The sequence below is a fragment of the Furipterus horrens genome, unplaced genomic scaffold (genome assembly GCF_987537825.1).
Source record: "Furipterus horrens unplaced genomic scaffold, mFurHor1.1.pri manual_scaffold_2, whole genome shotgun sequence".
Taxonomy (NCBI): Eukaryota; Metazoa; Chordata; class Mammalia; order Chiroptera; family Furipteridae; genus Furipterus; species Furipterus horrens.
The window spans coordinates 179,427,622-179,443,584 of NW_028327172.1; the positions used below are offsets into that span (position 1 = coordinate 179,427,622).

General features: G+C 31.9%; 1 protein-coding gene across 5 annotated transcripts in view; it reads right to left on the reverse strand.

The window, feature by feature from the left end:
• Positions 1 to 15,963, reverse strand: part of ADGRL3 (adhesion G protein-coupled receptor L3) — a 463,877-nt gene that overhangs the window by 58,716 nt on the left and 389,198 nt on the right. For all 5 annotated transcript variants that reach the window (XM_090266824.1, XM_090266822.1, XM_090266821.1 and 2 more), the window contains 2 exons: positions 6,838 to 6,904; positions 5,237 to 5,328 (listed from right to left, as the gene is read on the reverse strand). In XM_090266824.1, coding sequence (XP_090122950.1) covers positions 5,237 to 5,328; positions 6,838 to 6,904 — 159 coding nt within the window. The remainder of the gene's footprint in view (positions 1 to 5,236; positions 5,329 to 6,837; positions 6,905 to 15,963) is intronic.

Below are 15,963 nucleotides of genomic sequence, written 5' to 3' on the forward strand. Positions count from 1 at the left end.
AAAGCAGGCTTTATAGTAATATAATAATTATGTAAATGAAAATTTATTATTTTTATATAATTTATATAATTATTATATTACTGTAAATTAGAAAAAGTAGAGTGCTAAAGTATTCTTGTGAAATTATTGCATCTTTCAAGGTTGTATCGCTGCTTTTTGGCCTTCAATTTTTTAGAACCGTAGAACCCTTGACTTCATAACACACTAATATGATACGACTAGTCAAGCTGAATGTAATTCTGACTTACCTATTTCTACCAAAATTTAGAAACAGACCTCCAAATAAAATTTACCTTTTAGAGGAACAGAATAAATTATTATGGGCACATTTTCTATTCTTCCCTGAAGCTATTCAGAAGCTTTCATAGATTTCTTTGCATATGGTAGGTGTCCAAGCTCACTGAAGACATGTGTTTTTTTTTTTCTTTTCTTTTTGCTTCAGAACTAACTATAGGACTTGTTATTTATTAACCAAATGAACATTTCACTCCTGGAGCCAATTTTTCATAATAGGATAACTTTGACTTTAATAAAAAAAGGAATCATGTCATGCAAATCCTTAATGCCACCATGTTAAACAAAGCCAGTCAAATTTTAATGGAGTTTTGATAAGAGGTTGAGCAAATTTCATGATGAAAAGCATTAAGAACCAATGGCAGCAATATATTTCCACACAGAGTGTTTAAAATAATGAAACCATTCTATATGGGCACTAAATTATGTGCTGTATGCTTAACACATATGACTGTATTGAATTACCACAAAACTCTACTAGGAGCATGTAGATCAATTATGTAGAGGAGATACTGAGACCGAGAGCCATTATGTAACTTGTAAGGCCCTATGATTCTTACAAGACTGAACAGAAATTCAAACTCAAATGTGTCTGACACTAAAGTTATTCATCCCCTCAATATCTTTCTTCAGCTATTAGATCCCAAGGGAGAAAGAAGAAAAGTGGAAGGTGTTTATTTAAACCATCTAAAAATGTGTTTGCTGACCCATCACTCAAGCAAAACCTAAGTTAAAGGGAATGATAGACCAGAAATCAGAAAACATGACTAGGCCAAAATCAGAAGTCTGGATACAGAAGTCAGTCCATGGAGAAGGGAAAACGGAGAGACGTAGGAAAGGAAAGTCTAGTAGATTCCTTGTCCCTTCATTTAGGCACCGATTTTCTTTCTTAGTCCTGAAAGCTTGTAATGTGATTAAATACATTTTCCAAAAGCAGACACAGTTGGTAAATACAGAAATGTCAATTTTTACTTTGAAGGTAAATGTCAAGATTGCCCTAAATGCTGTTGAAGAATTAAAGCTTTATATATCATAACATTTCATTGATACTGTAAGTTAATTTTGTGCTGGTAACAAATTATTGTCTTATTTATATTTACATACATATTTTCAAAATTAGGTTACAATTTTGCTATGATTATTGTAAGCTCCAATTTCAACTTGTCAAAAATTCAACCAAAAATTAAAATGATTAAAATTACTTTATTCCTCCAAATATAATGAACTATTTTAATGAAAAAGAAACAAAGGACAAGTAAACAAACAGCAAATAGAAAACATTGTTTAAATTTAATTACTTTTTAGTAAAATTTAAAAACTGGTATATCTTATTTTATATCTTATTTCCTCTTTAGTCATATTACATAATACATTTTGTCTGTTTATTTTTTCCAGAGTATAGCATTAGTATAGTAATGAGCAAGCCAAATGAATGTTCTGTACTTAACATCAAAATGTGTTTATTATAGTGAGAGTGAAGTAAATTTGGAATTAAAATATAGTTTAATTATTTTGAAAAATAATTAAATAACAGACAATTGGAGTCAACAAGGCATAGCATTAGGGAAGAGATCATTAGTAGGAACACAGCAGGGATAAAATGTGAAGACACAGAGAATACATCTAGGATGGCCAGAGGGACACAAGGAATGAAAAGAGGCTGAAGAAAGAATGGGACAACCAGACCAGGAACACTTATCGGACCATGGTAGGAGGTCTGGAATTTCATGTAAGAATAACAGGAAGCCACTGAAGAGATTTACCCAAGAGAGCTGCATGGTCAATTTAAACTTTTCAAGCCATCGCTCTAGCTGATCAAGACAGGGACCAGAATCTATATGGGGAGAGCAGTGAGGAGACCACTGCTGTGGCCCTGTAGAAGTTGATGGTGGCCTAAAACGAAACAGTGGCAGTGAATGAGGGAGAAGCAAATGCATTTCGGCTAAAGGAGGTATTTGGTATGAAAGAACATGTATAGTAAAAGAGATACAGGTTTTGATACATGAAGCTGTCTTTCTAAAAGACAGCTTCTAGAAGGCTTTATATGGTATTATTTTCTCTTAAAGAACTGAACAAAGTGGTCTGTCTTATTCCTCATTTTATAAAATTACTGAAAACAAAAGCAAGTAAACATTAACTCTCTCCCATGTACTAAAAAAAAAAAAAAAAATTTTCCAGAGAAATTATGTTTATACCTTTAAAAAGAATATTCTCACATCACCCATACCATTTAAAAATACAAATTTTTATTTGTGTTAAAAATTTGAAAATGACAAATTTTGTGTTTTGCTTAAATTTCAAAATCATTATTACTTTTCTTAAATTCTTCTTTCCTGATCAATTATGCCCTACTGATTTCTTTACAAACATTCTTAAATAGCTAATATATTTTAAATAAAATGAAACATACTTTGGATTCTGGAAGGTTCTAATATATGTACTCTTTCTTATTATCTCTCTTCAATAGTCCCATATATCCTGGAGATGACCATTTTCCCTAATTCACAGAGGATAGGCAGAAGTCCCTCAATTTACTGTCCTACCCTGGTTCCACCAACATGCCTACATCACACTTATTATTTATTTCATGCAGTTTCAATAGAAAATGGTCCTCTTTCCTGGCTTCCGGTAACTCTGGAAAAGTGTCCTTCATGAAATCTAGTGGCATAGAGCTGCATTACCACTGTTCTGGTTTTCATTTCCTACAATCCCTCAGGTCACAGCTGTAACAACGATCCCCTTTCTTAAATTTCTGAGCACTCTATTCTTGGTTCTTTCCTGTTAGCATATCCCGTGTTCATGTTTCTTACACCTTAAAACTGCCTTCCATACCCTTTCTAACAAAGTACCCAATTTCTATCTTTGCCTTATTGACTTTTTAAAAATCATCATCAAAAGCTGTTTGATTTCCTCTGCTCATTTAATGTTTGGGTATGTTTCATTTTTATGCCCATTTTAAATAGGATAGAAAGGCTCAGTAAGGTTAACTTAACTTTTCAAAGGCTATATAATATGAAGCAGTTTAGACAGAATTCTAATCAAGATGTTCTAATTTAATGGTTTAATTTGCAATATGAAGCTTGATGCCATCAATGTCACTATGTAATTATTTCTTTTTGTATGTTTATTTTTCTAAACAGTAATATCATAAAATTTTTCCATACTGCTTAAATAAATATATATGAATAATGAAAGAACAAATCTATCTTTTAAAATATGTGATTGCACTATGTACCTGGACTTTTTCTGATTTTTTAACTGGTAAAAGCTATTACATAAATATCAATGTTTTATTTGCTTATTTATGGCAGTACTTTAAAAAACATAACATAAATGATAATCATTACTTGTATATTGTTTTGTATTAGAGAATAAGAGATACTAAGATGTTGTAATTTATACTAAAGTGAGTAAAAGTACAATATGATAAAGAAAACGTTTTATTTACTTTACCTAAAAACAATTTTATCAGGATCATATAGTCCAAGGAACTAAAACTACATTTTTTTTCTTTCTTTCTTTTTTATTTTTAAGTACATTTTAGAAGGCAGTCTAATTGTACATGAATCAACAATATAATGACTATTATCTCAACTAAGTGATATTAAGACTTAAAAAAGACTATTACTTGCAGTTGATAATTTTTAGTTTGTTCCATGATGTTACTATTCCTCATTCCTTAGCTATCCTTCTCAATTAATTCAGGCAGAATATTGATTCAACAAAATCGATCACTTAATGTCAATACCCTTTTGTCAATAAAGTCTTTAATGTATTAATTTATTCTGTAAAAATTCATGGAGGGTCTGCTATGGGCAAGGAACTATGTCAGGCACTCAATGTAGAAAGATGGAAAATGGGTGACAGAGCTGTAATCTGAGGAGTTCAAGGAGAATGTCAGTAGAATGTGAAAATCGCAGGTGAGCTCAGAAAATTTCTGAAAGTACATTCATTTAAATACAAACATTTAACCAAATTAACACATAGGCAGATTATGTACAAGGGTAACTTAATATACAATATATAGTAACTACTAAAGTACACCTGAACACATCTCTCTTTCTCAAATGTCATGGATTCTAAAGGAAGAAGATAATTTTTTTGGTTATACCAAGGAACCTATTTCTTTTCAGAAAATGTAAACTGCTTCTTTTTCTGTATCTATAAAGGAAGTACTACTAGTGTGGAAAGTAACGTGAATATTTCATATACCTACATGGCTAGGTTTTGCTGAACATAGACAAGTGGAATTTGGGTTAAAAGACAAATCTGGGAAGTTAAAAGATGACTGGGTGACTGAATAGAGAGTGATAGACATCTGGAGAGATTTATTTCCCATGAGGAAAAAAGGTGAACATATCAAAGGTGAGGGAGGTAAAGCCTGGAACCATACATTTATATTTCAAGTGATTTTACATTAAGAAGTTGAGGTTTCTCCTCCTCTCTCAGGAGAAGAGGCAGGCATCTGTATAACAGCTCCTGCATAAATGCCATATTAATAATTAGGGGGCTTCTCTCCAGGGTGTAGAATCCCCCTTCTGGTACTCGCAGATGCCACCATCTGGCTCTCTTCATATTGCTCTGATGGGCACAAAGCATGTCGGGAATTGGTGCGCTTAATGCTCTAAGAAATAATACTCTGCCTGGATCCAGAAACTTCATATTTATTTTCTGGACAAAATAGGCAGATGTATATATTAAAATCTTATTATGTTGTAAATCAGAGCTGGAGGTGTTTCTTTGAAGACAGATCGTCTTTATATTCATTTTCAGGCAGATCAAGTTACCTTAAAAGTCAATAAGTGATTTTATTCAGCAAAGACAAACATTTATTTTTATCATTTTGTCATTAGATTTCATTACAATTAAAAGCAGGGATAGTTTAGTGTACCAAAGTAAGGCAGCCGAAAAAAAAAAGAAAGAAAAAAGAAAAATCACTTACTTGATATTATCAAGACAGCCCGATTCAGGTTTCAGAATGGCAGTATGATGAAACATTTTATATAAAGCAATCCCAAGGAAGATTACATTAAGCTGAAATGTAAAAGGTACTGTTATGCACCATAACTGGAGTAAAGTAAGTCTATTCAACATAACAGATGAGTTGCTCTGGGAAATTAGCTCTCACTACACTTTTAAAAGAATTAGATCACAGACGATTGCCTAGTCTTTTAGTAAAGGCAAGAAGCCAGTTTGGGAAATTGGAATACCAATGAGGTACATAGCACTGCTATGCCAAGTACACACACATACTAAAATCGATCTATTTTTGCAACAACAGATCAAAAGGGTTATAAAATTCTGGTTAAATTCTGATGTTAAAACAAGTGAGGATTAAAGTAGAGGGACCCTGCAATGAGGCTGTTACATTACTGAAGCCAGAGAGAGCATGTGATTTAAAACATTACAAAACAAAAACCTCCAGTGTAAATTCCATATATGACACATATATAAACTGTGTAGAAAGCCGCCATCTCAAATTGCCTTTGATAACCTTTATTGTTTTTATATTCCAGAGCTTGGGATTGATGAGACTAGAAAAATCCAATTCTAAGTCCCACAGGAGTTCGCTAAATAATATAAGGTTGCAATCTTTTATTAGATTCAAAAAGATTAAAAAAGTAAAAGTTAAAAAAAATTCATTGGGTACCCAAAAATCTTAACCTGAACCAAACCCATTTGGGGGTGGGGGCTAATTTGAATGAACATAAGGCTCTTCATGTTTTTATTCTAACTTTTCCAATTTTTTTCTGCTGAATTATTACCGTTTGGTTTCAAAGTCCTGTCTAGTCTTTCTTGTGTGTATTGGTTGATATGTTTGATTTGGGGCAACTGCTTATTTCCCACTAGAGATTATATACAATATGTAGCACACATACCATATTACCTTTATAAAGTCTGAAAAAATGTCTGAATTTCAAAATATACCTGGGCAAAAGGATTTCAGAAAATGACTTGTACACTTATACTTTATTCAAAATTCAGGCCATTTTAAAAAAATGGGTAACAACTTTAATTTTAAATTATTAAATTAGTAAATGATAATAATAATTATATCTAAATGAGGAGAAATAATTTATATGTAAATCAAGATACTATGCATTTAAAACCAACAACCAAAAGAATGACTCCAGAATGCTTGTTTGTGGCATTTCTACAGTAAGATATTTTGCCAGTTCTCCAATTCCTGGCTCAATTTATACTTCAAATTATCCATTTGGAACTTTAATATTGGTCAAACCTAAAGTCATCACTCTTGAAAAATCTACAAAACCAAATGGATTTTGTTAGCTCAGACTCCTCAGGAGCCATAGCGGTGCATAAACTTGCAGATCCATTTTCTTCTCCCGGTGGTTTTGGTTAAGTATTTTACAAATATAAAAGTAGACTATAATGAGTGTCCAATTGCTTGAGTTATGTAGGGTCAAATAAGTATAGGCTTTCCCCCAAATTAATCTATGTAAATTAAATGTAGTCAGTACAGGGATAATGAAAGCTTTATTTCTTGACCTGGAAAACACATAGTTAATTAGGAGTTCTTACCATAATTATCAAGGTCGCTGGTCCTATAAAACTCCAAATGAAATAGGTGTCAAGTCGGAGCCAACATCTGCAATGAAACACAAGGGAAAGAAGGCATTCAAGGACTGGTTATGGGACATACATCAAGAGTGAGCAAGTGACAGAGAAGAATGTGAGCTGCAAAGCACTCCACTGGGAGACAGGAAATATTACATTGCTTGTTCATTTAAATGCTGAATTACTTGCCCAATTTCTGACAGCACTATTGATGGAGTAAGATAATTACCCCTGGAGGAAGCAGGAAAAAATGGCACAGGGCCTATTTGCTAAAGCCTTTGTCTGTCATAGAAACCTTAAAAAAAAGAAAAAGAAAGAAAGGAAAACCCATACACATAGCCATTAAAGTGAGTAGCTTTAAGCTATCCTTTTCTCTCCAATTATGGTGCTACATAACCTGTCTATCAGCTGTCAGGCAAAGTGACATTTTCCTGTCAAGAAGATCTCAGGACATTCTGTACAAGGAAGAAATAAATTTGGTATCAGAAGATTGAAGTTTAATTAGGTTGGGCAGCCAACCTTTGAGAGTTCTTGAGTCTTAAAAAGTGCATTGTTACTGCTAGTGCTTCTGGGGTTGCAAATGATCCTTAGCATCCCATGAAGTTGATTCATGACCCAAAAGTAAATTATTAATCACTTAATTTCAGCTACATTTAATACTCCCCAATTCTTAAAGCCTCTGGGAAATTACATTTTCATTCTTTGGGATGACAGGAAGACAAAATGGAAGTGACTAGTTATAAGAAAGATTAATGCAAATTTTGAACAAATTACATTTGATGTTAAAAATCATATCTTGAATTATATCCCATTTTGCTATATTTGAGGTATAATTTAAAAACAAAACATCTCCAGTTGAATCTATTCAAGGGTGGTTTGCTAAGCAGTCTAAAATGTATATCTGAAGTATGTAAATATACTGTATTTTAATAAAAATATTATTTAAATCTCAGGAATAATGGAATACTGGAAAAGCTATGAAGAAAGGAATTCATAAGTGCCCACCACAGAGGAATAGGTAAATACAATGTTTTTAATTCATATGATGTAATGCTACACAACATTTAAAAAGGAGAAACTAGGTCTTTATATAAATAGGACAGATCACCAAATGTATGTGAAAAATTAACATGAATAATTTATACCACATGCCTATGAGCTGTATATATACATACTTAAAGTAGCACATTTTTGACAGATACATATATGTGTGTGTGATATTTTTTAATTGAAAGGGGGGAAAATAACCATACTCATTTTGTAGTTGCCTCTCACATGACAGTAGAAAGGATCAGAAATGGACTAAAGGGGCTTCAGCCATATGTTTTATTTTAATAATTCCTGAAAACAATGTGATAGATCTGAATAGTTTAACATCTGATTGATAGAATCAGTGATGTTTATGTTTGTGTAAGCTTTTCGGTGACTTTTAAATTCATAAAAGGTTCAAAGCTAGATTTTTAAGCAAAAAATTTCCATCTTCCCTGAAAAGATCAATTTAAAATCAACAAGATATGGATGCCTTCTAAATTAAATATATATAAATTAATTTTAATAGAAGTATAATATTTGTGCTCTGATAAGAAACTGACTACAAACTCATGGTTTTTACACAAACAGATTATTTCTCTTCATTCAAAATACACAAAAGAATCCTATTAAAAAAAATACTATTAGGGAAACAATACTTAAATTATTAGCCATTAGGGTGAGTAATTGGTTATCATTTTTGTGCTGTTATTTAAAAAGTGGGTCATGGAAAATAAGAGTGTGGTGCTGCCAGTAAGCAGAAACAAACCTGAGAACTTAAGGCTCAAATATGAACACTGCCTTCATTCTGACCATAGGGAAGTCTGTTACCACCCTAAAGGGTAAGTATGAGCAGAGGGGAGACCAGATCTGGGGGAATATTCATGTATCTAAGTTCTCAACAAAGACCATATTTTCTCTCAAGTTAAGAACAGTAAAGGAGAAAGCATAAAGCACAAATATTTTCCCAGATTAGAAAACACACACACATATATCCCAAGGATGTTGCTGAAATTATAACATGGTACCATACTAATATTACATATAAGAATGAGTACTAATAGTACAGCCCCTGTGCCTTTGTAGGTCAAACAAGTTTTTGAAACCTAATCTGAGAACTAAAATATGTTTTCAGCAAATTCTTTGTAAAAGCATTTCAAGAACTTCTGAAAATTTTATTCTGCAGCTTAAGGACTTCTTAAGAAATAATTTTAATTGCACTAGTTCAGGATGAGTATCTTTGCCTGAGTAGAGAATTTCAAATTATAAATAATTTACTAAATGTTTTGTTAAAATAAAAGAATGTAAATTTTAATAAAGTAAAATTTAATGTTATAATGCTTTACATTTTTTAAAACAGCCTCAGTTTAGCAAATGCTTTATTTAAAAATTAATGTGCTTTTGGCATAGTGATCTCTAAATGTGGAAGTGAAATCATTTAGAAATTATTATTTTTATTCTTTAAGAAAATTATTCAACATCTATTTGCTGCAATAGATTTAAATTCCCTTCGGATTTGAGCAGTAAAAGAGGCAAAATGAAACACTTAAAATGTACTAAGTAAATCATCCTTTCATGAGAGCTGCCTGGGCTTGACTGTCTTCTGAAAGGCAGTGTGGCAAGGATCCCTTTTCTAATTTGATTGCCATATGGTCACACCTGCTGTTGTTTTTGGCCACGTGCTGCTTTCTCAAAGCTTTCTGTACTTCCTCTCTTTCCTATTAACTACCTTAAAAGTTTGCATGATTCTGTCCCTGAGTTCCCTGTGTGGATGTGAAAATAATTCACTCTGGCTTAAAGATGAAGGAGTTCTATATTACATGGATGTTACATTATGTCAGGTATATATTACATGCGTGGGCACATATCCCACTTCATAGTATTCTATAACCTAGGCCATTCAATGTCACTGGATACAATGCAAAATCACTGGTTAAGGTGAGACAAGGCCAGATTAGTAAAACAAATACTAGAAGATTGACTTATTGCACTAAGCACAATAGAGTCCAGCATGCAAAGGGTCAGATGGACCTGCTGTTGAAGAAAAGGATTTACCTGAAAATTGCCTTTATCCACTAAGCAACATTTAATTTGTTAAATAATTAATTTTAAAGTGCCATTCTTGTTTAATTTTTAATATATCTCTTTCCTTTTTAAGTGAAATTCATCCATATGTGTATAATCTATAATTTGTTTACAGTAGCACTGTACCAAAAGAGATGACTTGAAGTTCAAAAAGCAAGTGAATTCTGACCACTGTACATATTTATTTGAAGCTACACTGAAAAGAAAATTGTAAGATACCAGGTATATTCCATAATGCAAAGGAGCACTTGTCATATACCCTAAATCTTGAGTTATAAAATGAATTAATACAAATATGTTATTAAAATTCTTTTTGTAAGATTATTTTTTAAATTATAAAAGCAACATATATAGTTATATAAATGAGTTCTGACAAGAAAAAGCCTATCCATTGTTAATGTAACAAAAACAGTTTGCATGACATCGATGTAACCTGGTAACTAAGGACAGTGGACTGGAATGCACATGCGTGAACAATGATGACTTCATTGTACTAGTCAGTGGGAGTGGTAGACACCATTGAGTGAGCATGTGTACTGTGTGGCCATTGCATTCAAAATGACTGAGTGTGTAGAGTAACAAATCTGCATCAAATTTGCATTAAGCTTGAGCATTCCTCCATGGAAACTATTCAGATAATTCAGAAGGCCGCAGCTATGGGCAACTGATGATTGGCAGCTTCATCATGACAATGCACCTCCTCGTGCATCATGTGTCATGCAGAGGTTTTTGGTGAAATATCAAATCACTCGGGTGACTTATCTCACCAATATCCCAGATTTGATGCCCTGGGACTTCTGACTTTTCCAAAAACTAAAATCACCTTTGAAAGAGAAGTTATTTCAGACTGTTGAGGAGATTCAGGAAAATACAATGAGGCAGCTGATGGCAATTGGAAGAACTGTGTGAGATCCTAAGGTGCCTTCTTTGAAGGGGATAGAGGTGTCATTGTCCTTTGTACAATGTTTCTTGTATCTTCTTCAATAAATACCATGTTTTCCATATTATATAGCTGGATACCTTCTGGACAGACTTCGCGTAATAATTTCTTACTGCATTAATAGTAGTTTATTAGTTTAACACTCTGAAGAAAGTTTGACACTCTGAAGAAATGGAGCTGATCCACAAGAATAATTATTTTTTCCAGAATTATCTTTGAAAATATAAGACACATCATTACAAATTAAATAGTAAAGATGTCGATATCTGGATAAATCTACCATAAAATATCTGGATAAATCTCCCATAAAAATGTGAATTACTAATCCTGTAAATACCACCTTCCTGTTTACTCAGAATGAAAAAATATTAAATAATCAACCAAATTAATTTCTCAAAACAGGACAATAGAACACTGTACTTCTAAAGTTTATTTTCCTCTACTAATAAACTATTCCTCACAATTTCATTAATATCAGTCACTTCTGATTCTGTATTTAGAAAAATAGTTAGATCCATATCCCCATATATATAAATGTCATCCAAAACATGTTTTACAATGCTTTTAGATACTAGTAACAGTACCAAAATGTAGATCCTTATTTAAAGTAAGCATGTTCAATGTAGTGTCATTAAGTTGATTGGGGATATTGTATTTTCTTGCCTGTTTAAAACACTCTTATCAGAGTTGACCTCTGACGATGAACAGATTTTCTGAAGTACTGTAAATTAACAATAGTATTTGCTACTTTTTCAATAGGACCCTAAAGCACAGGCCCAACTATCCTTAGTATCAAATGTAAACAGTAAACACTGGTTTTAGGCTACTATTAGTTTGCCACTATATAATTTGTAAGGCTTAATTATATAAGGCTGTTTATGAGATTTTGTAAACTACATGATCTTTTTTTCTGTAACAGATGTAGGCTCAAGATTGCAGAGAGATAAGAAGAAAAGAGGAGAAGGGACAGACACAGCTTCAAGCATAAAATAACTCTAGTTCCAAGCTTCTAGCATAATATGTCTGTTAAAAATTTTAAAATGCCATTTTTATCACAGCCCACTCAGGCATCTCATCCTGAAATAATTAGAGAACAAGTGCATGAACTGGAAAAAAACCTGGCAAGTGATGCAGGAATGGAGCATGATTGGCTGTCGTTAAGACTAGCATTTGTGGTCCAGCTGTAGTGCTGGATCTTAGAATTCAAAACTAGCTCCCATACATCAAACATAAATTATGTCATCTTCATGTCCCAATAAGTTATTTTTTAATAAGGGTTTTGTTATTTTTTCAGCAAAATATCTTCTGTATTTTTATGGTGGAATACAGAGGTAAGAATAGCACTATCTGTTATAATTTATTAAAACTAAATATTGGAATCATTCCCATAGTCCCATGTTGCTAAAATTAATAAGAAGCAGTTTTATAAGAATTTTAATCACTACTCTTATAAATGGATTCTATAGTTTATTTTAAATTTAGTAAAAAATAAAACATTTGTGCTAAACATAAAATCTGTATTTCTGTATTAGTATCAGCCAAATGATAGTATCATTAAATATAGTTCTATTTAATACATGCTTATATATGCCAGATACATGACCAATAATTGGTTAAGCCTGAACTTTATTCTAGTCTACATGACTCAAAAGTCCATGGGGCTACATGTTTCTCAAAAAGAACAAAGATACATGTTATAAAATAAGTAAAACCTAGTTTTGTTGATAATTATAGATTCTCAATGAGTGGATAATAAATTTAGTTGCTCTATATAGATTGTTGAAATATGTCTCAAGTAAAAAATATTAGATCTTTCTAAATATAAGGTCATCTCTTGATAAGTTAGTTAAAATCTTAGTACTTTTATTTTAAATTTTAACATTTGAAACATTTGATTGCAATATACAGTTGACCTTTGAGTTATGGGGGGGGGGATAGGACACTGACGTCTGTGCATTCAGAAATCCCCATGTAACTTTTGACTCCCTCAAAACTTAACTGCTGATAGCTTACTGCTCACCAGAAGCCTTGCTGATTGCATGAACAATGACTGACAAATACTTTTATGTTATATGTATCACATCATGTTTTCCTACAATAAAATAAGAGAGACAAAATGTCACTGAGAAAATCCTAATGAAGAGAAAATACATTTGCAGTATTTATTGGAAAAAATCTGCTGATACTCATGAGGGGCCTGCACAGTTCAAACTCATGTAGTTCAAGAATCAGCTTTTAAAGTGTACAATGACAGGGATCTTAGTACCTTTAAACGTTGTGCAGTGATCACTGTTGTCTAATTTTACAATATTTCCATAGCACCAAAATGAAATGTGTACCCATCTACAGTCACTCTCCCCATTCCCTGGAGCCATTTCATATAAATGAGCTAATATAATGTGTAGTCTTTTGTAACTGGATTTTTTCATTTCACATAGGGTTTTGCAGGCATATTCATTTTGAAGTATGTATAAATACTTTATTTTTGTTGATTTCAAAATAATATTCTATCATCTACATAGACCACATTTTGTTTATCTTTTCATCAACTAAGGGATACTGGGTGTTTCCACTTTTTGGCTAATGTAAATAATGCTTCTGTGAACATTGAGTTCATACAAGTTTTCAAATGAACCTATGTTTTCATTTTTCCTAGGAGTGGAATTGCTAGGTCATATGATAACTATGTTTAACTTTTTGAATATCTGTCCAAATCTTTTACGAAGTAGTTAGCTGTACCATTTTACACTGCCACCAGCAACATATACAGATTCTATTTTTTTTTTTTTCTTCACATCCTCACCAACATGCGTTATTATCATTATATTGTAAATTTCTACTGGGTGAACTTATGACATAAAAGGATCTCTAGATGTGGAAGTTATCATACTCATTTGGTTCCAATAAGAACTCAAGTCCAATATTCGACTTTGCATATGTCAATGAAAAATATTTCTTCATTATCTTATTATTTCCCACTGACCAAGCTAGAGTTGAAGATATCTGATGGTAATATATCAGCAAGGTAGAATATTCACCTCAATGAAATGTTACAAGTAAGAATATTTTATAACATCATATAACAATATGCTTAGAAAAATATTCTAAATATTTAATTTTCTATGAGTAGGTTGCAGTGCTTAGAAATTGTGAAATGTATTAAATAAATCTGAGCATTCAACTTGCTGATAAGTATCAAGTTCAATGTTCCTTGGCTAGGCTCTTCCTTAAATAATAGTGCAATCTAGTATTTTAAAAAATCAATAATCACTTTTATACCCAAATGACTAATGCTACTTAGGTAATGGTGTGAAAACAAAGAAATCTAGGGCTTTTAACCAACAGAGGAGAGCTGTTCTTAAGCTAGTGAGCTGGGAGACAAATCTGACTTAATAGATGATTTATAATAATTTTCAGATCATAAAATTTGATTTCAAATATTTTTAAGAGCTTGGCTATGCTTTTTAGTACTCAAGGATGCTCTGATCCATTATAAATGTTCATGACCTAATCAACATCTTTCAAAACCCCTTACCAATTTCTGAGTCTGGACTTGAACTCTTTGGCTATTTTCTGGGCGTTTATCCTTCCTAGCATGCTCCCTCTTCCTGAAATCAACTTCCAAACCTTTTCCAATCTACCCATCAATCATGTGAATCATTGGTCTTTCAGTTATATATTTATATTATAAGGCAAGTGCTATAAACTACAAATGTGACTTGTTTTCTTTAAAAAATATTAACTGTGCGAACTGTTTGCATTTTGTGGTAATATTGAAGTAATTAAAGTAAATGAACAGATTAGTTTCAGGTCATAATATCAAAGTATTTAGCACTGAATTTCCAAATCTGTACTGTCTGAATCATTGGAAAGTCAATGCCAGCCTTTATCTTCTGACAATATCATATTAGGTGGCTTCACTAAATGGCCATATATAGTGATGTAAATGAAACCAAGGGTAGATACACAAATAGATAAAATGAAATAAACACCAATTGTTAACAGTGCAATTTAGACCTGTGGTCCACTTACTGGGAGCTATTATTTTTAAATGACTCCATTGGGCTTTTAGTAAAATTTTGTAAATGTCTGATTACTGTGATTGGGGGTTAAGTATATTCTCAATAATAATGTCAGTATTGATAAAAAATATTTCATTAATTAATTTCAGAAAATAATAGTGGAACTCTCTTACAAGCATTGTAAATTGATGACAAACTGAGCAACTTCTTAAAATCACATTAGCTAATCTTTGTGTGTGAATACATGTTTTGGACATTATAATCAATTTAATATCCCTAATAACATTTAATAGTAAAACACATTCTAATCCATCAGCCACATGGAATATGATAGTTACCACTAACCATACCAAAAATATTCATTTAACCTACCCAAACAATTTTTTATCTCCTACCATCGAGAGGATTTTCTACTAGAAATGTAAGCTATTACTATTATTAAAGGTTTCAGAGATGAAACTGCATTGTCAGTATAATAAAATACAACCACGCAAATTAAGAGGAGAAAAAGGGGAACAATATCTATTATATTTGTACTATATATTGGATGGTTTTATTCTATATACATTCTAAGTGTTTGAGACTAAGGAATAACTATTTAATAATAATGAAGTTCCAAAAATAAGTGAAAGAGACTTCCAATACATAAAAATCATTGATCTTAAGAAGAATTTACAGAAAATGTATGATAGTATGTGTCTGAATTCTTGCTAATTCTAGTTTATTTAAGACTGTGAAGTATACATATTTGTATTAAAAATTCAGTGTAGCACATAAGAACACTTGCAAAAAATAAAACAAACAAAAAACTTGAGATAGTAGAGTTACATTCAAAAACTCATGTGGTGATAAATGAGCAGAAAGTGGGAAATGCCATTTGAAATAAATATAAGATGGAACAATAAAAAAATCTGATAATAAGGAACAAGATATATATGCAGACATCTTTCAAGTTGTATAAAAATTCATTGCTTACATTCTTTTTTCAGAAGATATCTTGATTAAACTCCTGAT